This window comes from Fusarium pseudograminearum, chromosome 3 (genome assembly GCF_000303195.2).
Source record: "Fusarium pseudograminearum CS3096 chromosome 3, whole genome shotgun sequence".
NCBI classification, from domain to species: Eukaryota; Fungi; Ascomycota; class Sordariomycetes; order Hypocreales; family Nectriaceae; genus Fusarium; species Fusarium pseudograminearum.
In genome coordinates, this window is record NC_031953.1 from 1,561,809 (window position 1) to 1,584,058 (window position 22,250).

Here is a 22,250-nt window from a genome sequence, read left to right on the forward strand (position 1 = left end):
AGACTTCATGCTAACGAGCTTAAGCTAAGCAATACGGTGTATTTTTCTTGACTAGGTATGTTACGCCAAGGCCACTTGATTATTTCTATCACAATACTTTGATGTGTCGGTTTTCTAGCCCGTCTGCCTGGGTCATCAGGTCGTCTATTCATGAGAGCACCAGTCTATCCTATCCTAGAAATGCAGGTTGAATTATCATCCATATAGCACCGTAAAAACACCAAACCATCTCCAATGCAATTCTAAACCGGGACCGGATCCAGCGCCTCGAGTCGCTTACTGACTACCCCATTGGAGTTGGTAGATGGCATCCGAAACCTTGTAGTCACGGAGAGCCTGGATTGCACCTTCAGGGGTATCGGCATTCACCAGAATGTCCTTGTTGGCAGGCTTAACAAAGCCCTGCTCAGCAGCACGATCCATCCACTGAACGATACCGTCCCAATAACCTTCAATGTTGAGTAGAACAATGCCACGGTTGTGGATTCCGAGCTGGTTCCAAGTGGTTGTCTCGAAAATCTCCTCCATGGTACCAAATCCACCGCTCAATCCGATGAAACCGCTGCCGGGACCACCAGCAAAGACCTCTTCGGCCATGAGCTTCTTTCGAGTGTGCATGTCCTTGACGACCGTTGTGCGACCGTAGACAGACTCCTCAGGCACAATGTGGTTGTGCTCGTTGACAGTTCCATAAGTGCCGTCTCGCTCATACTTGACCAGAGCCTCGGGGATGATGCCATGAACAGAATCAGGGCCATTGATGGCGCAAAGGCTCTTCGCCACCTCGCCCATAAGTCCGACAGTTCCACCTCCGTAAACTATCGTCACTTGTTAGTAATCTGAGTCATTCTGGGGGCATATCCGGAAGACGGCGGTCGGCGGCCCGCGATAATGTTCGGGTGCTCGGCGGTCCGCCTTGGGGGAGCAAGTGACTCACCTAAGTCAATGTTGTTCTCAGCCATGGCCTTTCCAAGTGCGCGAGCAGCTTCAATATGAGCAGGACTCGCACCTGGGGCAGAACCGCAGTAGACGCAGATCTTGGTTCGAGGTTGGCCGTTTGATGTGTTTTGTGAGGCGACGGCAGCTTGCGATGGGATTGTGCTATCGGCAGTCATGGTGTACTAGTTTGTTGGGGTTTGCTGAAAGAAGATTGTTCAAGTCTAATACTGAACTAAGGTCTTGTTCTTTAGAAGAGTTCAAGACGGCTTATAGAATGTGTAGGAAGTTTGTTTAGAATAGAGACGGGTTGGCTTGTTATAAGAATGAGAGTTGTGATGGGGGTCTTGTCTCGGCAAGTGAGCACTAAGCAAGGTAGGTACCTACTTAATGTGGCAATGAGGCAAGAAGGGATGAGTCAAAGATTCAAGCATCAAATTCGGAGCTGACTCAAGAGACAAGAAGAGAAAAGAGTCACGAAACAGGAGGTTTATATAGAAGAATTGGCAGAATAGCCTACCGATTAGACGATCTAGTTGACAAACATGGACGGCCCAATACATGCCTGCATCATAAGTGTCCAGGCCGCCTATTGGCTTCTTCACAACTGATCGTCCATGACGGGAGCCACGTCTTCGAGTATGCGGCTTGCGGCCGTGCTCCCTTCAAGGACTACATGGGGGCATTTTATGTAAGTTGTGCCACTACATACAAACAAGCAGCGGTGATTGCCACGAGTTACGTTGCCGGACAATAGCATATGGATAGTTTAAAGAGGTCAGCTGGACAGATGAGGCGTGTTCATAGGTGGTCGCTAGTCTAGTATGGTGGGCGATCCCCAGTAAGGTTTGGCATGGATCTCGCATTGTGAATCAACAATGTCTTGTTTCGAGCGTCATTAATGAGGCGTGGAATGGCGGGCATTTACTGCCAGTAATCGATCCTGTCAGGTTGGTGGTCGGATAGTATGTAGACATGGGGTTGGGGCTGATCTTCCAAGCCATGATGCACTGGATCTCAACTCACTTTTAGTGGACGCAGGCTTTTAAAACGTGGTCAATCCCCGAGCCGATAACCAACCTAACGGTCAGAGAACACAGGGGTACGTTGTTCTGGTGGCCAATCGCTATTCGTGGGTGCTCGCAGCACGTCAAATGTCAACTGGCGAGGGGATTTATCCGACCGGACCCTACCTGCCTTAGTAACTAAAGCAATCCATCTGAACTTGGTCCAACCAAACACATCTCGCATCAGCTGCAACAGCCAACAACCTCGACTTCAGTACCAAGGTAGTGTTTCGCAGGGCTTTTCCAAACCCATTGCACTACGTCTGTTACTCCATATCGCCCGCACAGAGCTAGAAACAGACACCATGGCTGAATCACAGGTCTTGCCTCGTGGCCAAGGCGAGCAGCGAGAAGGAGGCGGAGGCGGAGGTGTAAGTGATCGCAAACCATTGTACAAGACTCTGAATCCTCAGCAACGTACTAATCTAGTTTTTCATGCAGGGCTTCAGTTTCAACAAGCTCATTCTTGGTGGCGCCATCTACTTTGGTCTCAATGCGGCTATGAACTTTGCAATGAAGAAGGACCAGAAGGGAGTTACCGTCACCAACCCCGACACTGGCGAGGCCATCGTGGTTCCCGGCAATGTTGAGGGCATCCCGCCTTTCGAACTTCGACCGAAGGAGATCTTTGACTATCTCACATACCGAGAGATCCCCAAAAACGTCGCGCCTATCTGGCCTCAAGACGCCCACGTCGATATCACCGTCACCCTCTCACAATCCTTCAACCCGGTTCCCATCTCGTCCGTCCCCGAGGAATATCTCGTGCTCCAAGAGAAGGAGTTTCACCTCAGCAACAAGACCGACAAGCGAACGATCGAGACCAAGTTTACCGTTCCACCCGCTGTTCAGCACAATGGCACTCTTTGGGGGCACTTCTATATTGGTCTTCCCGGAAGCAAGCTCGACCCTAAGGAGCCCGGCTACGATACTGGCAAGGCGTACTACTTTACTTGGCCATTGACTCAATATCTTCCCAAGAAAAAGGTTGCAAAGACCCGAAACCTGCTGGAGGACATGCCCAAGCATGACGATGAACCCGAGGACGAGGAGCCAACCGGACCCATCATTGCCAACTACTACCACCCCAACGCAAGCTTCTCTTTTATTCCGGATATGGGCGTTAAGGATTTTGCCTCGGTTGCAGGACAAATGCGGCAATACATGCGACTTGAGGCCACTGGTGCTCGAGATCGTTCGGGCCAACATGGCTGGTACTGTAAGTAACAACAGCCACAAGAAAGGCAGGCACACAACTAACTTGTATAGATCCTGTCCTCTTTGTAAACACCTTCTGGCAATTGACAAACCAGATGACTCTTCTTAACGATACCGTCAAGGAGCTTCCTCTTCGCATTGATCTCAACAACCTGGCAAGCTGGCAATTCCAGCTCATGTCCACCATGGAGACCAACTCCAAGGAGGCTGCCAGGCAGGCCGCGTTCGGCGGTTCGCTCCCTGGCGGTGGTGATGGCACCGAAATCGAAATGATTAAGGAAATATTCCTCGACTCGAACCCTTACTTGCTCGGTGTTACCATAGTAGTTAGCATTCTGCATATGATTCTCGAGACCCTTGCTTTTGGATCCGACATTGCCCATTATCGTAAGAAGAAGGACAACGTTGGTATCTCGGTTCGCTCCATCTTGGCCAATGTCTTTATGCAAGCCGTCATCTTCTTGTACCTCCTTGACAACTCGCAGAACACCAGCTGGATGATTCTGGGATCTCAGGTCGTGGGTATAGTCATTGAGTTCTGGAAGATTACCACCGTTGTCAACGTTCGCGTCCGCCCTGGCGCACCTGGATCACTTCTACCTTACACTATCACGTTTGAGGACAAGCAGAAATTGACTGAGACTGAGGAGAAGACCAAGGAATATGATGAGATTGCCTTCAAGTACATGTACATTGCTGGCGTTCCTCTTCTGATCGCATACGGCATCTACTCTCTTTACTACGATTCACACAAGTCGTGGTACTCTTACATCATCACAACCCTGGTAGGATCCGTCTACGCCTACGGATTCCTCATGATGATTCCTTCGCTGTACATCAACTACCGCCTGAAGAGTGTTGCACACATGCCCGCCAAGGCCATGATGTACAAGTTCCTCAACACCTTTATCGATGATTTGTTCGCGTTTACCATCAAGATGCCCTTCCTCCATCGCCTGGCAACTCTCCGTGACGACGTCATTTTCTTCATATATCTATACCAGCGATGGGCTTACCGCATCGACTACACTCGTGTCAACGAGTTTGGCCAAGGTGGTGAAGACGAGGCCGTCGACGACAAGAAGGCAAAGGATGAGGCCAAGGACAAGCTGGTTGAGGATGTCAAGGCCGAAGCCAAGACCACTGGCTCGGATACCGGCACTGCCAAGAAGCGGAAGTGAGTCTGAGATGGCAGCCTGTGTTTGGTGGACACCTGGACATCCAGGTTTGGTCAATAGCCTTTTCTGTTTGGAACTTTACTCTAATGAGGCATCATTAACTTGGACATGAAATACTTTTTTGATGCTGTTGGGAGAACAGAGAACAGGGAACAGAGAACAGAGAACAGGTTTAGCCAGGAATCCCGTCTAGTCACTTATGCATAATAAAAGAGGCCCAAACTTTATGTTTGGCAAATATCATGGTACTCCCTAGCCCTATAAATGTTTAAATTGTCCTTCTTTTACGAATCTGCGAATAACAGTGAGGTCTGGGGAGCGTTGTGGCTGCCCACTGTCCTTATGGGACGGACCCGCTAAATACGGCCCACTAACAAGCGTCATAGCGGATGAATTACAGGGTCTTTAGTGCCGTTTCTCAACTGTAAAGGGTATTCCGTCATTCCGTCTAGCTGCGGAGCTCAAGCCTCAGCTCAACTTCTATTTGATTCAAAGTGTGTATCAAACCGGCCGTTTCATACCTCGAGCAAGTGGCCACCTTTGCTTCGCATCTACATGTGAAACACAAATCTCGAGTCTCTTGCAGTCTTTCTCTTCCCTCCCCAGGCCTGCTCTCCAACACTCCCTGGAATCTTCAATTGACGGTCTGATTAATCGGCCCCGGTAATTATTTGGCTGCACAGCCTCATCTTCACGAGAGACACCTTGACGATACGGGAAAGGACCCTGAAGCCAATTGCTACATTATATTACGTACCTACCACCTGCTCAGCCTCATGCCTTCGGTTGCTTGGTGTACATAAACAAAGTCAAGTAAATAAATAGGGCAGCACAGCCCGGCCCTCAGCTTATTCCGCCCTACCTTGCCCTGCTTTAGCTTGGGTCCCTTGTTACATACCTACAGCGTCTTCATCAGATCAATTCTCTCGAGCCGGGGAGACCGGTTCGAGCCGACGAAACCTCATGCGCCGCCCCCAATCGCTACTGTCCCTCGCCCCGCGACGACGACGGTGATTGAGGTCTTTTACTCACCTCTCACCACTTCACTTTATACGATTATACCTTTTGACTCTCCGAGCTTACGTTATCCGCCCTCAGCGCAACCCCGCGATCTCTCTGTAGGCCGACCTTGGAGGGAAATCGCAACCACTATCCTCGAAACCGAACCATGAGCAGCCTCGACACAGTCGGGTCATTGCTTGCGGCCATTGCGAACCTCCTTGCCCAGGGATTGCGCATCCTCAGCTTGGCTGACAAGAGTCATTGGGGCCCTGACGAGTACGAGCAGGTTCACGCTCTCGCTTCTGCGCTGGACGAGGCCAAGAAGGACTTTCAGGAGCTGGCACCCTTGGTCAATGGACAGGTATACTACGAGACCGACCGGAAACGTATGTCAAAAATACTCTACGAGTTGCCTGGCGAAAATAATGTTTGGGAGAAGACTTGTGCTAACTTCCTGTTTAGATGAGTCTCTTGAAGAGCTGAGAGCATTAAAAACTCAATTTACTTCTCATATAGAACAGATAAAAGACTGGAGCCGTTCCGGTGGCCCAATAAATCCAGTATGGATACGCGAGACACAGACTTTACAGAGAAAGCTACACAGAGCGCAATGTCGAGCGACAAGACGAATATACACCTCAGAAAAGGAATCATCTTCCAGATGTTTAGGCGCATTTCTCGTTTACCGACAACAACGCAAATGGGCAATGGATAAAACAGTACCGGACGAGCTCGAATATTCACGGAGATACCGGGAGGAATTGCGCCTATGTAACGCCATTGGGTCGTTCAAGCGATTTGGCGATCGCGACATTGCCTTTGTGTGCGACTACTGCGACGGTCACATAATATGGGAGGATATTGAAAACATGCCTTCGATACGAACGTTTCAAGAAGCCGCGGCGTCCCCGATTCTAACTTTATCACCAACCCCCGATAATCCACATTGGCAGGCGACAGGTTTCACGAAATCCGGGCACCAGGAAAAGCAAATGGTCTTTGCGCCGGTCGCCATCGCAAATCACGTAGCGCCACAGCACCGCGACTGGCTAGCCGGTCTTCTATGTCCATATTGCGAAACGGAATCGACAGTGCCTCAGGAGCAGTACGATGACGAGGATGCCTACCGGCCGGATCTGGGATACGAAGACATGGATGCGTACCAGGAGCATCTCGAATGGCAGCATACAGTGACAGCGCCAACGTCGCAAGCACAGGCAACTTCGGATAACTGCATAGTGATGTAGTGGGGATCGGGCAAACGATAACAAGATTAGCGACCGAAAAGTGGTGTTATTTGCTTTCATGGGCGGTTTGGGTAGAACAGATGGCATTTGGAGTTTGGAGTAACATACAGGCGCCTACAATAGGACAGCATAGTATTGAGCGATTGGAGTTATGGCTCATAAAGTTTGGCCAAAAGGCAAATGGATAGACGAGTTAACGTGTCACAATTGATCACATAGCATACACTTAGGCCCTCCCTTTATATGGAACCTACTGAAACTCGTTTAATATGCGCCTGATATGATGAGCACAGCCTCAAAACTAAGAGAATGAAGACGGTTGTATCATACAGACAGACAGGGAGGGATATTAGGTTTGTATAAACAGAACTAGCTCGCTTGCATTTCTTAAAAGAATCGCCAATACAGGAAAAAGATGATGATGAAGCCAAGGGCGCCAAAGGGACCATACTGCTTAAGCAGAAGCTCCCAGTTGATGCGCACGGCAGCCCGTCGGTACTTTTTGCTGTCATCTCGCAGCCTCGAGCTAATCTCGCCCATGCGCTCCAGGTTATCTCCACGATACAGCAAATCCTCAATGTTCTTGGTCATGACCTTTGTGACATCACGCAGCTCGTCGTTGAGCTTGTCGAGGTTGGCCGTGGCACGAGAGTCGGCGTATGTGGTTTTCGTCTTGGAGATAAAGGTGTCGAATTCCATAAAAGCGTACGGTCGCAGGGCAGGGTTGTGCACTTGGGAGGCTGGGTAGTTGGTGGTGAACTCGCGGGCGAGATCGGCCAGGTAGGTAAAGGCGAGCTTGCGAGGGTACGAGGGAGCGCAGATGGCGAGGAAGACGATGTCCGAGTCGATGAGGTAGTGCAGCGTGTGGTTGGGCGTCTCGATGGAGGCTTGGGACTCGGAGTTGCGGGTGAGCTTGCGGAGGACTTGGCGCACGTTCTGCTTGGTCTCTGCGAGGGTGGACTCGGTCTGTAGAAGAATATTTGTGAGTATATAGCTTTGGTCGGGTTTGTAGGATATGAGGGTATACCTGTTCATCATCGACCGAGGCGCAGAGCATTAGGCCTTGTAGAATGTCAATATACAGGCTTGCGCTACGATAGGGATACAATATTCACCATCAAGCCTTGATATTTGCGTGGAGCTGATCATTTTTGCGTTTGGTCGTGGAGGGTAGAAGAATAGGGGAGTGTCGCGCTGGTTCTCAATGTGGTTCGTTTTGGGTGTCTTTCAAGACCTTCCGCTACCACTACGTGTCAAGAAGGCAGGCGATTAAGAGGGATGACGTCGAAGCGGCACGAAACTGAGTCACGCCCAGAGAAATTTATAGTTGAATGGCAGCCTAGTTTTGACAGTGATAAAGACCAATTTAGTCGAGAATATAACTTTTTTTGTGTTGAAACTTAAGTCTCTGTTCGTTCTGGTGTCTGTATGTAACTCTGGTGGATGGTCGCAGTGGATCTGGGCACATGTTAGAGAGTGTTGTACTGATAAGATAACAGCATCAACTTGGCATTTCGGCTCAAGATGGTATTTTTAAATAGCAGTTTGACTATTTATATCAATATTTTGGTGATATAAAAAATGCAAGCTCTTTATTTATGCTTTTGAGTTTAATTACTGTTTGGAATAGATGTCACCATGAGTTGAAATCAGACTTATACTGCTGTGAGACTCATCATAGAGTATTGTAACATATCTTGAGATTTCAAGACATCAGTTGTCCATAATAAATACAGTGAGTAAACCATATGAACTGAAATCTATATTTCCTACGATCTCTCTTAGTAAGTCTTTAGCCATTTGTACAATCTCAAGTTAAGGCCGTTATTGAAAGACAGTCCAAGCCTGCTGCCATTTGTTCTTATATGCTCATACTGATAAAGAACAATCGTAATATATCAATTCTGCTTCGAAACGAAATAGCTTCATCATATCTCATCTTCTTCATCATCAAAGTCATCCTCTCTGCCCATCTCATAAAGAATCCTTCCTCCCTCGCCTGCTCCAATGTCTGTTTGCGCATCAAAGTAGGGTAGCACAATACCCTCCCTATCCTTACGTTGCTTTTCCGTCAAGCCAAGGTTGAATGTACTCTCAGGCTCTTCCTCTCCATCGCCCGTCTCGCCGCTATCCGCCGGCGTCGTAAACATAGGATGGTCTGTGAGTAAGCACACTTTGCCGGGCAAAGCTGCTGAACCCTTGGGGCTAAGGATGAACTTTTCAGATACAGTTCTTCCGCTTCGTCGTCGCAATTCCATAAAGATTACAACTCCGGTACTGTCTTCACTTCGGTCCTTACCCTTCTCTCCGAGGCCGACGAGCAGTCCCTCGCGATCTTCGTTCAGACCCCATTCTGGCTCCTGAATGCTTCGATTCCGGGCCTTTTGACGTTGGATCTCTTGATACAAACTCGATAGTCTCAAAATAGCTGTGGCCAAATGGCACAAGACCGTCAAAGGATGAGGCTCATACTCGCTGAAGGATCGCGGTAGCGCAATGGGCACATCGTCGTGATATGTGGCGACGATAGAGACAGCGGGCGTGATGATGCTTGACAGGAAGCTTGCCAGAGACTGTGGAGCAGCAGAAGCCAAAGCGTTGAGTGAGTCTATGATCACAACGGCCCCTTATGGTAGTCAGCAAACGAAAATCTTTCAGTTGATGACTCCTCGACTTACTTTGAGTAGGCTTTCCCTTGTCTACCAAAGGGTTGAACGCAGGGTAATGATTTAGCAAGTCCTTTCGCACAGCCTGAAGATCTCTCCCCGTAGCCTTTATGAAAACGTCTACATCTTGCGGTTTCTTGAGCGTCACCATAGACAAGAAGATAACTTGTGTCTTTGCGATCTGAGATACTGGAGTTAGTCACATTGATTGTCTTCATTGGCGGGACAGACGTACTTTTGCTCGTGATACAAACTCGTGGAGAACTGGTCGCGCAGGCTGCTCGAGATTGTCGATCACGAGGGTAAGAGGACTTGCGCCATCTCGCAGGTTGAGGAGCTTTTGTAAGAGAAGCAGACTATGCGATCGAGCATGGATGTTTGAGGTTGGCGCCATGACTGCGTGTCCAGGCAAGCCTCAGATTCAACTGAGCACCTTGATAACAGTGATTTCGAATTTAAAAAATGCCAGGATTAGCTCTAGTTGACTCGGTCACTGGGCATCAAGTACGTGGAATTGTGAAAATGAATAGTTCAATTAGTGTGCCCAACTTTCTTTGGCAGATGGAAGAGAGAATTCAGTGGGTCATTTCTTTCTGAAATACCCCAGTTGCAGAAGCCCAACTGAAAGAAAGATGCCACTATAAAAATCTGTAAAAACTTACAGTTCATCTCCGGAAACTCGACCAAAAGTAATCAAATAGGCATCATATTAATTATCTAGTAAGTAGAGCTTCATGTAGTGACTTATAACGGAACATGGGAGACGATAACCACAACTTCTTCGTCAGTAACCACTAACCACTGCAGGTTTGTATATACATACCTAGGTACTTTGATAGAGCTGGCTTTAATAAACTTTAGAGAAGAATGATAATAAGTAACCTAAGAGTCTAGTCTAAGCGGCATAAACTGGTATTGTTTTATCCCTTGTTGCCAGTGGTTGGGCATCTTCACACGGATCGAGGCCACCACCACCACCACCACCACCACCATCATCATCATCATCATCACCATCACCAGCATCTTCGCACCATCCAGGACCACAACACGATATAAAAAAAATACACACAACGAGCAAAATATATCTCGCTCGAAGGCGCTTGTGAATGCGTAATCTGGGAATCGAACCCAGGGCTCCCCGAACCTTGCTGATGGCAACGGAGAATTTTACCACTAAACCAATTACGCGGTTACTGTTTGATGAAATCAGACGGCGTTGTCGAGACTCACAACCTTGAGCAGATGCAGACAGACAGGCTGGAGCATGAGACGAACCATCATCTTGTTTATAACCCGTAGCCTATTCGTATCCCAGACATGGTCCGTCTTCTTGGGTTGTTCCCACCAAGAGTGATGCGAATCAAATCAACCCTTCATTTTTGACGCTCCTTTTCTGCGCCCATGGTAAACGCAGACACCCTTTCCGCCACCGACATGTTTCTCATTCGCCGGACACATTGGACTGCTTGGCAGATGTTCCGGGAGTTGGAATTCAAAAGGGGCCGGGCCCTCGTGGGGGCTTCTTCGAACGGGTTGTTTGGGGATTCTTTCCCACCACTCGGCGGTATCAGGACTATAACTCCTGTGGCACACTGTTTGTAGGGAGTGCCTCCTTGAAGAGGAGCCCTGGATATCCATTTCGTCTAGGTCTGTGGAAGTAATCGTCTCTGTGAAGAACGAACGTGGCCGATCATTCACAGCGCCGTCATTCAGTGGAGGTGTTTTGATGCGCCTTGCTTCCTGAATCAAGAGAAAAGTCAGTAGCTCCTAGTTTCTAGGCATTGGTGAGAACTTACCCCTCCTGGATATGGACTATCAACACAGTTGACTCGTACTGTCTTAGTATCAGCATACACTCTTTCATATCCAGGCATAGGCGTTACAGAGAACATACAAGATGCAGAGCTTGAGCCTAGAGATGGAGGAGGAGTCTCACCTTTGAGTATCTCTCTCACAGAGCTAGTCACGCTGCTGTAAGAATCCCCTGACTCCTTGCGGCCCCATGGTGGCCGGCCAAAGAACCTTCGGCGGAGTTTGATTCTCGATACATCATCCTTGAAATAGGACCCTGTTTTGGTGATTTGATGCATGGCGGTGTAGTTCCTAGTATCGCCCATTGTCGAACACTGGTGCTCGTGCTCGGGCATTGCTGAGTATGGTGTTGCCTGGAAGAGTCAGTTTCGCTCTTCGTCTGTGTTACACCCAACTAACCTCTTTGCGGATTCTGAATTTCAGCTTGGACCCGATACTTTTCTTCGCCTTTCCGTAGAGACTACCGGAGCTACGTGGCGTAGAAGACAGAGTGTCTGTTGTTCGTGATGGCACCCAATTATGCATCGGTGAGATCGAGTCCGTACTATCCATGTCCACGCTTTGAGAGACCGAGCTGAAGTCTTGAATATTATCTGAGAAGATATTGGCACTGGGATGCTGTAGTGAGAATACATGTGCCGACTCGGATACAAAGGGACTGGAAGGTGGTCTTTGCTGCGGCGACTCAAAGCCTTGGAAGTTGGGTGGCGCCGATAGCGATGCCAAAGGAGATCCAAGCGACAGGTCTCGTACGTCAGACTCACTGGCAGACTTTGTCGTCGAGTGATTCCGCCATTTAAAAAAACTCCTGCCTGAATTGCTCTTTCGTTGAGCCATGGGCTGGCGCTCTGCCCAGTAACCCTGTGGGAACCAGACCTACTCGAACCCATCACGAGGAGGTCGCGGGGGATCAACCCCAAACCCCGAGGACTCAACAGATTGCCGATTGATAGGCCGAGGCGTAGTGCCCCCTGAAGGCAGCGGAGACGAGAATACATTCTCTGGCATCGAAGGTAGACTCGGCTGGTGTCTCATAGTACTATCATATTTCGGTCTGGACATAAAAAGCGACGGGGGAGCTAGAGAGGGGGGCATTTGCGGCCCCAACGGAACATTGAAGTAGCTAGAGTGGTGTCAGAGAAACCTACAACCGTTGGCATGGGTCGCAAATACTTTGGTTCGTTCATGATGACGATTTGCTAGACTGAATCAGAACGAGATGATATCGGTATGCCAATGTTGGAGAGTGTGCTACTTGTATGAGGTTATCCCTAAGTCGAGAAAGATCGACTTGAGGGCGGTATCGTGTGTTCGCAACGAATTTAGGTAGACAATCAGGTATGTGCAAAGAAGAAGTTGGAAGCAGGCGATTGAGATAAAGAAGAAGCATAGGATGATTTATAGGAATGTATCCAATTTCGATTCTTAGGTAAAGGGAGGTAGGTAGGCGGTTAGTTATGTAAATACAGCGGAGACGAGAGAGCAGCGAGCTTTTGACGAGTGGTTGTTGTTTCGAGGAGACGCCGTGACCTCTCTCGCTGCTGCTCCTTCCTTCCTTCCGGCCCTTGTAATAACCATGAATGCACCCTACAACATATTCCAAGAGACTTTAAACAGGTACTACTAAAGTAGGTAAGGCAGAGCGTCTGCTTATATGCATATAACAATCACTGAAAGTAAACTGCCAAGAAATCTTTTATAAAATTGGTATCGAGGTAGGCTTCTAGTCTCCAACAGACACAGATCTAACTCAACTTGACATCGAACCAGCTTTAAACATTTTTATACGCCTTACGCCATATTTTGAACCCATTCATTAGAAAACGCCATTCATCAACTCCATTAGTCGATGAGCATGGTATCATCACCATCCAGCGCCGGGCCTGTTTGCTCGATGGGCACACCACGGCCTCTTCCGGCCAACAGCTCTCTCCTCACCTCAGGTCCAATAGCAGCGTGACCGTGCGTCAGGAGAAGATCAAGCAGAGCCTCACGTTGGTCTTCTGTCACATCACCCTTGTAACGCTGGGCAAATGCAAGCAAACACTGGTGCCAGATAACGGGCAACTTAGTCTTGGCATCTCCCTCGTTGATACCTGACATGGTGTCGCCGGCCTTAACTGAAGCAGGATCGACACTTCGGAATCGCAGGAAGTGGAAGACCAGGGCATCAATAACCTGGAAGGGGAGCGCGTACTTCTTCTCGAGAAGGGCCTTGATAAAAATGTTGGTGGCACCTCCACCCTCAGTACCGTGCGATGCCTCCTGAGCAGCGATATCACACAGACCCTTCAGAGCAGCAGCAGAGTGAAGAACGGGAATAGAGACTCGAACCAAGGCAGCAGAAATAATATGGGCCTCTCGGAGTGTGCATGTTCCGCTGCCAACGAGAGGGAACAGGAAACCCTTGAAGAAAGCAGCAGGCTTGTAAAGGGCCTTCTTGAGCGAGTTGAACAAGTGAACGTTGAGCTTCTTGGTTTCGTAAATTTCCTCACGGACACGGTCGAGGATGACCATTTCCATAAATCGCTGAGCCACTTGAGGCTTGCTTGAAATGAAGATTCTTGTCATTTGATAACAGGCGTTGGTCGACCAGCTCTCGGGCTGGGTGATGTTGACCAGAGCCTCCCAGTTCGGCACTGTTGGCATAATTTTCGCAGGCTTTGGCAAGGGACCGGACTTGTATCGCGCAAGGATCTGGCCAACCCTGTGATTGTTAGCTTCCGTCAATCCCCATCAAATAATGGTTGAGCTTACTTGGTGTATACATCGACAACCTTTTCGGGCAGCTCAAACTCTTCCTCGTCGGGGGGTCCCAGGTTGTTCTCACGTCGCTCCTGCGCCGCCTCGTGGGCAGCAATCTTCTCCAGAATTAGATCTGCGAGGTTGACGCTGTCGCCTTGCTCCTCTCCTGTGGGCTTAAGATCCCAACCGTGCTTGAGCAAATCGTCATCCTCCTCGTCGGGCATGAACTTTCGGTACATGTCAAGGTCATTGGGATCAACCTCAATCTCTTCAACAACCTCGTCATCCTCGCCCCAAGCCTCGTCGTCGTCGTAGACTTTGTTCTCATCCTCAGCCTCGTCGCCAAATCGCGAATCGTAACCGAAGTTGTCAATAGTGGGCTTAGCAGCGACAGGCTTGCCGGCATTCTCCTCCTCGGCCAGCTCGCGACCTATGCGCAAAATTGTTCGAGAGGCGCGGTCGTCAACAAAGTTTTCTGCCTCATCATCGTTGCCTTTTGATCGCTTCTTGGAAGGTTTGTTCTTGAGGATACCAGTAGCTGTGATGTCATCCTCGAGAGGGTTGTGTCGTCGTGTCTGCCGCATGGCAGTAGGGGTGGTGGCCTTGGGCATTTTGGGCGTATTAAACTTGGAGATATCACAATGTGGGTGGCCTTGGAGTTGCTGTTAGGTAGAATTTCAAATTTTTTGCCTTATCGATAAAGACCCCTCTTGCTTAAACTCGCCTAGCGCGTGCTCTTGGTTCATAAAGGTGGCTCACCGCTTTCAGGGCGACCAAGAAATATCCAATTGCTATGGCTCAGCCATCATAAGAAGATTGATAATAGATCAATTGAAAGAATTATATGATTCGTATATAGATTACTTACCTCAGATTCTATTTGCGAAATAATTCCTCAAACTTTGCGAATTTGGTCAATTGTTCATTATGGCTGCAGGGTAAGCTTAGTCTGTAGTATAACCACAAATCAACTGTAAAATTTTATCTGAATCATGATGAAACAGTCCTGATAGATGTGTTTTTACTAATAAGCTCATGTTAGGAGATATCCGTTGTTCTTGATGGCAGTATTCAACATATATGGTGTGTGCTATATGGGATCCGGGCAAACTCTTTCAACTCAACTAGATATTCTCGATTTTTCAACACCTGATCGTAAAGGAAAAGAATCCTACAAGTAACATTTATTTGTTCAATTTTCAAAAGTAGCAGTTAAATTCGATCAACAACTCGTTTCACATAAAAACATCACAAAGTCAGTCATATGTCGTGACCATATAAAATTCCCCAAGACTGGCCTACAGAAAATTATGAGAAGCAGCCGCTGCATTTTGCCCCGCCACCATGATGACACAAAAAGAGACCCTTGGAAACTTCTTCAGTCTGTGGGTCCGCGCTGAAAATTCACAAGTCAGCCACTAAAAATGACGCCCAGTCTACTGAAGCAGCGATGACTTCAGGCCTCAACCCCCACTACTGTCATGCCCCTCCAAAATCATTACCAACTTTAAAAAATCACTCCAACAACATTTATTCAAGATACCCAAGACAAAAACAAAATGCCGACTGAACTAGAAGAGGTATTTGATTCTCCATGCTGTATATGATGCGTTTGAGCTGACATAAATGTCCTGTAGCTCGTGGGCTTCATCGCCAATCCCAATGCCCAGATTCGTCTGCTTGCTGCTGAGAACCTGGTACCATACTCATTGTCAGAGCCCAGCATTTTCAAGAATGACAAGCTTCAGCCTGTCAAGCATCTCAGTTTCTTAGTTCGCGACCATCCTGTAAGTTTTGCCGTAACAGGACATAAAATCGTCCATCAAGTTAATAAAATCGCTAGAAAATTGCTGAACATGCTCTCACAATGCTTGTCAACCTATCGGGTGACGAAGAGGTGCTCAAATTTCTAGCATCAGATGAGAAGTTCCTAGGAATCGTCTTTGACCTCATGGTGGTATGTGTGGTACTCTGAATCCCTGAGAACAAGTCACTGATGCAATATCCAGAACCCCGAGGAACCAAATGCCAACTTGCTAGCCATGCTTGCTGCCAACCTTTCCAAGTGGGACGGTCTGAAGGATTTCCTCAAGAGAAAGCAAGAACCCCCCAAGGAGCTGGGCTCAGATGAGATTGTCCTCAACCAGCTACTGGATCTGTTTGTCAAGGGACAAGATGGCACATACAACAAGAACGCAGACTTTGACTACCTAGCCTACGTTTTTGCTGATCTTTCCAAGCACGACGATATCCGAAAGCATTTCCTTCAGGAGCAGGCGTATGACAAGGTCATCCCTCTCACAAAGCTCAAGGTTTTTACCGAGCACAAGTCTGATATCCGACGCAAGGGTGTTGCCAGCACTATCAAGAACGTTGCCTTTGAGGTCAAGTCTCATCCATCTTTCTTGGCCGAGGATGAGATTGATATCCTTCCTTACATCCTCCTCCCCATTATGGGTAACGAGGAATACGACGTTGATGAGACCATGGACATGCTGCCTGATCTCCAGCTCCTACCACCCGACAAGAAGCGAGACTCGGACAACCAAAACATACAGACACACGTAGAGACACTCACTCTGCTAACGACGTCACGGGAGGGACGTGACCTTATGCGCCGTGTCAAGGTTTACCCTGTCATCCGAGAGACACATCAGCGAGTCAACGACGAGGGTGTCCAAGAGGCCTGTGAGCGACTGGTTCAGGTCTTGGCACGAGACGAAGAGGGTGAAGGAGAAGATGAGGTCAAGGAGAATGGACTCAAGGCTATTGAGGGTAAGCCTGAAGTTGCCAATGGTCAGGTGGAGGAAGTCGAAGATGAAGACGATCAGCTCGTTGAGGTTTAAACCATTTCTCAAAGATGTTGATACTACGATGCTATGTACCGGATAAATATTGGATGAGGCAAGTGGAAAATCGAATTGGGAAAGAAATTATTGGTTTTATTAGAAAAGCCGGATCCTAGGAAAGGATCGGCAATGTTGGAAATTATGAATATATGTACTCAAAAGTAACGTATATAGATAGACATGAATGCTTTATAAAAAACGAGTGTTGTTCCGTAGTCGACCTTGGGGTATCAACACCCCGATATGCTGCGCTTGTCAAAGAATGTCCTGCCAACAAGTCTTGATATGTACCCTATGTTCCAGCATGATATAAATCCCAAAATTACCAGAAACGCCGTTCAGGAAGTGGCCGCCTCCCAACATAAGTTTATCTACTTCATTTGTCCCATGTCCTCCTCACTCTCCTTAAACATGCTCTTTCTGATCGGGCTTGATGAGGCTTTGGCCGTAAGATAGTCCCGGCCAGGCGCCTCGTTTGCACTAGGAGGAGACACAGGAATAGGAGACACTGCTGTATTGAGATGAGGCGATGAGGGCGTGAGGTCTGCGGGGGGAGAAGGAAGGATATCCCCTGTCATACTAGAGAATGGCGGCGAAGGCATGTTACCATCGTCGGTTCTGGGGCTTATAGGGCTGGCGATGTGTCGGAGAGCAGATGCATCGCCTTCTGAAACACCAGACACATCAGATGCTATCCGAGGCGGTCTGCCACTGTTTTCAGTCACACCAGATACATCAGACGTCATGCGAGTGTGGCCACCATGTCCAGCTGTAGGGGAGTCGGGCTGAGACATCTGTGGCTCTGTTGACCTCGAAACAGTACTTGCGTGCTCTCCGACCGAGTACGAATTGCTGGAGGGGTTGGACATGGAATTGGTTTTGTTGTCAGAGGCGAAATGAGAGTACTTCTGTATGATATCGATCGGTGAGAGTCCTGTGTCATGGAGTTCAGTTGGTCGTGAGGTATCTGAGCTTGTTAGCATCACATTCAACCGGCCTGGGACGATATTCATAACTTACCAGCCATTTCATGAATCTGAGTGTCAGCCACCTCGGCAGGTGAAGCAATGTTGGCAGGAGTGCCCACAGGGGAGGGTGACAACCCGACGACCTGTGTGGTCGAGGCCATCTCGGTGCCTGGGCTCACAGGGGTTTCGTCAGTGGTGACCGTGGGAGCCTTTTCGTTATGCTGGCCTCGGATCCATGATCGGATTCGTGATCCCGGATCTTCAGTCCCATAGTCACTGTTGCTGTTCTTGAAAATCTTGCGACGGCGCCAAAGACAGAAGACGACCAAGATACCGGTGACAAGCATAAGGCCAAGAACAACACCCAGGACTGGCGCAACCCACTTTGGAAGACCGGAACTGCCGCCGCCGCCGTCTTGATCCTTGTCATCATCGCTTGGGTTGTCAAGCCTAGGTCTTCCTGTGGAGGATGCCTTGTTGTATGGCCAGTATTCTTTGATCTTCTTCGTGTCGTACTTTGTGTCAAATATATCTTTGAGAGCAGAAGTAGTCCAACCACCCGCAGGAGCGGTCACTGTCGCACCGCCTGCAGCATCGCCACCAACCTCGGATTGAATCTTTTTGTGGACGCCATAATCGCTGTATTCATCAGGGTCGTAACTGTCCAACCATTCGCCACTGGTAACATTGAAATTCACCACTGGGCCTTTATCGAGGCATGTAATTTGGGTTCCTGCGAGTGGTGTGTAACCACCAAAGACCAACATCTGGTCAGGATATGGCATGAAGCATTTGTGTCCTGCGCGAGCATGAATCGATTTCCCCTCGTTGATCTTGATCCAGGCGAAAGACGGTAGCGAGAGTACCCAGACATCATCGCTGAATTGGTCTTTCACATTAATTCCATCAAATCCACCGTAGTAGAAGATATTGAAGCTTGAACGGTCCGAAGCTGTAGCCACGACAGCGCATCCCCGTGTTCGTGCCCCAGGGCCGTCCTTGGTTTCTTGCTGATACCACTTGTCCTTGTCAATATCGTAAACATCAATGGTCTGCATGAACTTGGGGCTCTGCTTCTTCTGTTATTGCAAAGTTGATGTCAGCATGAAACTATACGATATACCACGTTTGATGTTACTTACGCTTTCTTCCTCGTTCGCTGATTTTTGACTTCGTCCCGCCCACTGAGGATAAACAACACCCCCGAGGACAACAAGAATACCTTTCTTGCCAACAGGAACCCAGACGACTTCCGCATTAGCACGTCCCTTGACACCCTTCAGTGTCTTGTTGGTCCAGGTCTCATACTTTTGCTCTTCCATATTCAACGTAATAAGCGTATCAGAGATATTGGTTGCTTTCTTGTCTGGGTCGTTTGTGAAGAACTCTCCTTTCGTAGGGGATCGTAAGCCGGAGAAATAAAACGCGAGGTCTTCGGATGGCACGTTCACGGCTCCTCCATAGGCGACATATCGGGTAACGTTCTCGTCCAGTTTGGGGTCAACAAATCCGGGATTCCATGTCGGCTTATCTGGTCCATACTGATAGGCCTCATATCCCAGGATTTCGTCCTTCGCAGGAGAATCGTCCTTCTCACTGGTCTGTAGGAGATCGCCACCATAGAGGAAGAACTCATCGTCGTTACCAAGAAGGGCACCGTCAATAAAGTTAGGAGCAGCGCTATTACTGTTTCCCGAGCCTCCGCGAGCCTTAGACATGGCTGGATCGTGAAGAAGGATGGCGGTCACATTGGTAGTTGCGTTAAAAGGCGTGCTCATGTTGAAATTGAGGATGATTCCCGCATTGTTGCCTTGCACGGTCAGCTATTGCAAGGTAAACATACAATGTTAAGGCATACCTAAGCCAGGGGCAGTTGATATCTTTTCATCATTCATTTCAGCCCACCATGAAATATCGCCGCCATCAAGGTAAACCATATCGCGGAGCATGATGGCTAATTTGATATTAGAGATGACCTCCACGCACCAAACAGTCGGGATGCTTACCTCTTGGTTGCTCCCATGTACATATTCCAGAGCTAATCTGGCCATCTTGCCAGTTATCAAACTGAGAGACAGCTGGGCGTACGGCCGCTGCTAAGAACGCCCAGGACGCAGTGCTTCTCAACATCATGCTTGTGATGATTGATCTTCTAAGTAGGCGTCACGCAGAGCAGACGTTTGGGAGAAACTGATGGTAGCAAGCTGTTACTGGACCATTGGCTATCGTGTATCCTAACGACTGTACAAAACCTGGTAGATAGGCTGACAGCCAGCGAGTGGCGAATTGGAACGAATGACAGGGCGGGTATAAGAAGGCAGGGAATCTCTATTAAACAAAGAAATAGGCTTGGCCTAGAATCAAGGTTCGCTGAAGCGTCCAAGCGGCTTAGTACTCGGCGAGTTCGTGAAAATGTGCTGGGCATATAATGGGCAAGGATGAGTGAATCATACGCTAAGGCAAAATGTTTGTAAGATGGAAAGAAACGGCGCGGGGATATTTCAAAACGGTCAGTAAGACTCGTCTCTATGCAGAGGTGCAATGCGAGTGTGCAGTATTCGCCGTCAAGAAAAACGTTCGCCACTGGATCCGGTCGAGATCGAACGAGATCGAACGAGATGGGGATAGGGCTGAGTGATCAGACAGCACATTTGTCGACAAGGGAATGTTGAGCACATCGAACTTTACCCATGAGGCCTAGTGGATTGTTGTTCGCCATGTAGCATGCATGCCCTCTGGCACTGCAGCGTTGTAGTGGTTACAGTTACGCTTTTGGGCTGATGCTGTTCTGTAGAGTTGTGGTCTATGGCAGGGATAATCTCCATGTGTCTGCTCAGCCTCAATCCTTGCGAGCAGTCGTTCTCACTAGCCATTCTCTGGTAAGCCTGGTAGCATGGCAACGTTGAAAAACGTTCATCCACTTTAGGCGTGGAGCCCTCTGTCACTGGTGACGAGTGGGTATCGGATCATGAGGGCTGACGTTGAGGAATTTTCTTGATGGACTTTCAGGCTTGGGATCAGCCTTGAACTAAGCCAGGGTGATGAGATGGCCCGGAAAAGCGCCATTCTGTTCGGTGGCAGAGTGAACGGTGTAGCAATTCAGAAAAGTACGCGTTCATGATTGTGGACAAAGAATCAGTGGTCAGGGCTGGAAATCGGATGAACCGACAATAGGCTGTTGGTGGTAGAACTGTTTCACAGACCAACAGCCACAACCAGTATGGCCCACGCAACCGGGTATACCGCGATCTCACGCCAGTTAGCTAAATGAGGACTGGAAAAAATGCTTTGGTTGTTGTCAACTTCCTCCTGTTGCAACGGGATACGGACGAGGACGCGGACATGACCGAACAGGACAATTAGCTTGTTGTAGTAAGAAATGTCAGACTCTCAAGAGCAAAGTCCAGAAGTGCCATCCGTTGAAGGACAAGCAAAAGAGAAGAGACTTTGGAGGCTGGGCTTTGTCCGGATTGGAGAGACATGGTCGATCTTACCATGTGCATCCCTGTCAAAAAATAAGCACTGGCACATGTCGGGGAGGAGAGAATGTAACGACACCACACCCTTGTAGAATCTCTCCGTGAGACTAAGGAGAAAGGTCCATAGTGGTGGTCGGTTCACACATAAAATGCATGTTATTCTGCGCTACAAGGATGTACCTCTTTTTAGACTCCATCAAAAGTGCGTTGTCATGCTCCGAGGTGTCTTGGTTTGCTGCAACTTGGGCGCACTTCATCGCGGCCCCCACAAGCCATGATGAATCAAAAGTCGCGCAGGAGTGAGACGGAACGTGTGAGACAGAACGCCTGTACTATAGTTACATAGTCAGTCAGACAGTCTAGGCGGGGAAGACTGGTTTGGCTATTGACATGGTTAATGAGTGTGAGTTTGGAGAACAAAGAAAAAAGAAGTTGGCTGATGAATCATTTCAACGTGGAAGGACCATATCTGATCCGAGCACGTTGGTTGACTGACTGTTTGTGGAAGGAACTCGACACTCTAGACTATGGCCTCAACTCAAATAAGGCTCGGCCTACGAGCTATAGCGGGGCTCAGGGTCGACCCAGTGGGGGGGAGTAAGCTTTGGTGGGTCAGCTAACCCACTAGCTCCATATGCACCCAAGCTTTCAACGCCTCGTGCTTACATCGCCCGACCGACTTCTAGAGTCAGGTACGCGAAATTCTAGCGGGAATTTAAGTTGATGGTTGTTTTCTTTTATTTACTTGTTGCACAAGTGAAGAATTTCTCTACGAGACCCGAGAGTTGACAAGTAAAACGGTTGGTTTAGATACATAAGGTTAGGCAGGTACCGGCGATCTCGGATATAAACCAAGTCTCCACTCGCTCCCGCCTTCCATCACAGGGCTGGATCGAATCGAAGCAAAAAATTCAGGTCGTCATGGGTTTCTTTGCTTTGTTTAGACTATGACCAATCAGACCCCCGGTGGCCCTGAGAACATCAGGCTGTGGCGCCCTCCTTCCCGCCCGTTTCACTGTAAGCCACCGACTAAACTTACCTTGGTATCGGAAGGTGGGAGCCTCCATTGGTCGCGTTCAACCT

At 48.7% G+C, this 22,250-nt stretch overlaps 9 protein-coding genes across 9 annotated transcripts, besides 1 other annotated feature; 3 read left to right on the top strand and 6 right to left on the bottom strand.

Annotated features, from left to right (window-relative positions):
- Positions 1 to 276: 276 nt before the first annotated feature.
- On the bottom strand, positions 277 to 1,115 carry FPSE_07269 (uncharacterized protein; the record flags this gene model as incomplete). The annotated part of the gene is made up of 2 exons (XM_009260387.1): positions 277 to 818; positions 938 to 1,115. The coding sequence occupies 2 exons, from the start codon at positions 1,113 to 1,115 to the stop codon at positions 277 to 279; spliced, it is 720 nt and encodes a 239-aa protein (XP_009258662.1).
- A 1,193-nt stretch (positions 1,116 to 2,308) lies between these two features.
- Positions 2,309 to 4,402, top strand: FPSE_07268 (uncharacterized protein; the record flags this gene model as incomplete). Its single annotated transcript, XM_009260386.1, has 3 exons — positions 2,309 to 2,374; positions 2,445 to 3,222; positions 3,273 to 4,402. 3 exons carry the CDS (start codon positions 2,309 to 2,311, stop codon positions 4,400 to 4,402), a joined length of 1,974 nt encoding a protein of 657 aa, XP_009258661.1.
- Positions 4,403 to 5,567: 1,165 nt separating this feature from the next.
- Positions 5,568 to 6,648, top strand: FPSE_07267 (uncharacterized protein; the record flags this gene model as incomplete). The annotated part of the gene is made up of 2 exons (XM_009260385.1): positions 5,568 to 5,787; positions 5,864 to 6,648. The coding sequence occupies 2 exons, from the start codon at positions 5,568 to 5,570 to the stop codon at positions 6,646 to 6,648; spliced, it is 1,005 nt and encodes a 334-aa protein (XP_009258660.1).
- A 387-nt stretch (positions 6,649 to 7,035) lies between these two features.
- FPSE_07266 (uncharacterized protein) lies at positions 7,036 to 7,797 on the bottom strand (the record flags this gene model as incomplete). The annotated part of the gene is made up of 3 exons (XM_009260384.1): positions 7,036 to 7,614; positions 7,676 to 7,710; positions 7,764 to 7,797. The coding sequence occupies 3 exons, from the start codon at positions 7,795 to 7,797 to the stop codon at positions 7,036 to 7,038; spliced, it is 648 nt and encodes a 215-aa protein (XP_009258659.1).
- A 779-nt stretch (positions 7,798 to 8,576) lies between these two features.
- FPSE_07265 (uncharacterized protein) lies at positions 8,577 to 9,708 on the bottom strand (the record flags this gene model as incomplete). The annotated part of the gene is made up of 3 exons (XM_009260383.1): positions 8,577 to 9,274; positions 9,327 to 9,495; positions 9,550 to 9,708. 3 exons carry the CDS (start codon positions 9,706 to 9,708, stop codon positions 8,577 to 8,579), a joined length of 1,026 nt encoding a protein of 341 aa, XP_009258658.1.
- Positions 9,709 to 10,279: 571 nt separating this feature from the next.
- Positions 10,280 to 10,358: a microsatellite.
- A 321-nt stretch (positions 10,359 to 10,679) lies between these two features.
- Positions 10,680 to 12,313, bottom strand: FPSE_07264 (uncharacterized protein; the record flags this gene model as incomplete). Its single annotated transcript, XM_009260382.1, has 6 exons — positions 10,680 to 11,054; positions 11,111 to 11,148; positions 11,209 to 11,479; positions 11,526 to 11,889; positions 12,007 to 12,149; positions 12,275 to 12,313. 6 exons carry the CDS (start codon positions 12,311 to 12,313, stop codon positions 10,680 to 10,682), a joined length of 1,230 nt encoding a protein of 409 aa, XP_009258657.1.
- A 655-nt stretch (positions 12,314 to 12,968) lies between these two features.
- FPSE_07263 (uncharacterized protein) lies at positions 12,969 to 14,482 on the bottom strand (the record flags this gene model as incomplete). Its single annotated transcript, XM_009260381.1, has 2 exons — positions 12,969 to 13,833; positions 13,884 to 14,482. 2 exons carry the CDS (start codon positions 14,480 to 14,482, stop codon positions 12,969 to 12,971), a joined length of 1,464 nt encoding a protein of 487 aa, XP_009258656.1.
- Positions 14,483 to 15,430: 948 nt separating this feature from the next.
- Positions 15,431 to 16,717, top strand: FPSE_07262 (uncharacterized protein; the record flags this gene model as incomplete). The annotated part of the gene is made up of 4 exons (XM_009260380.1): positions 15,431 to 15,451; positions 15,509 to 15,658; positions 15,715 to 15,828; positions 15,881 to 16,717. 4 exons carry the CDS (start codon positions 15,431 to 15,433, stop codon positions 16,715 to 16,717), a joined length of 1,122 nt encoding a protein of 373 aa, XP_009258655.1.
- A 374-nt stretch (positions 16,718 to 17,091) lies between these two features.
- FPSE_07261 (uncharacterized protein) lies at positions 17,092 to 19,821 on the bottom strand (the record flags this gene model as incomplete). The annotated part of the gene is made up of 5 exons (XM_009260379.1): positions 17,092 to 17,687; positions 17,741 to 18,767; positions 18,831 to 19,498; positions 19,547 to 19,642; positions 19,695 to 19,821. The coding sequence occupies 5 exons, from the start codon at positions 19,819 to 19,821 to the stop codon at positions 17,092 to 17,094; spliced, it is 2,514 nt and encodes an 837-aa protein (XP_009258654.1).
- Positions 19,822 to 22,250: the final 2,429 nt, after the last annotated feature.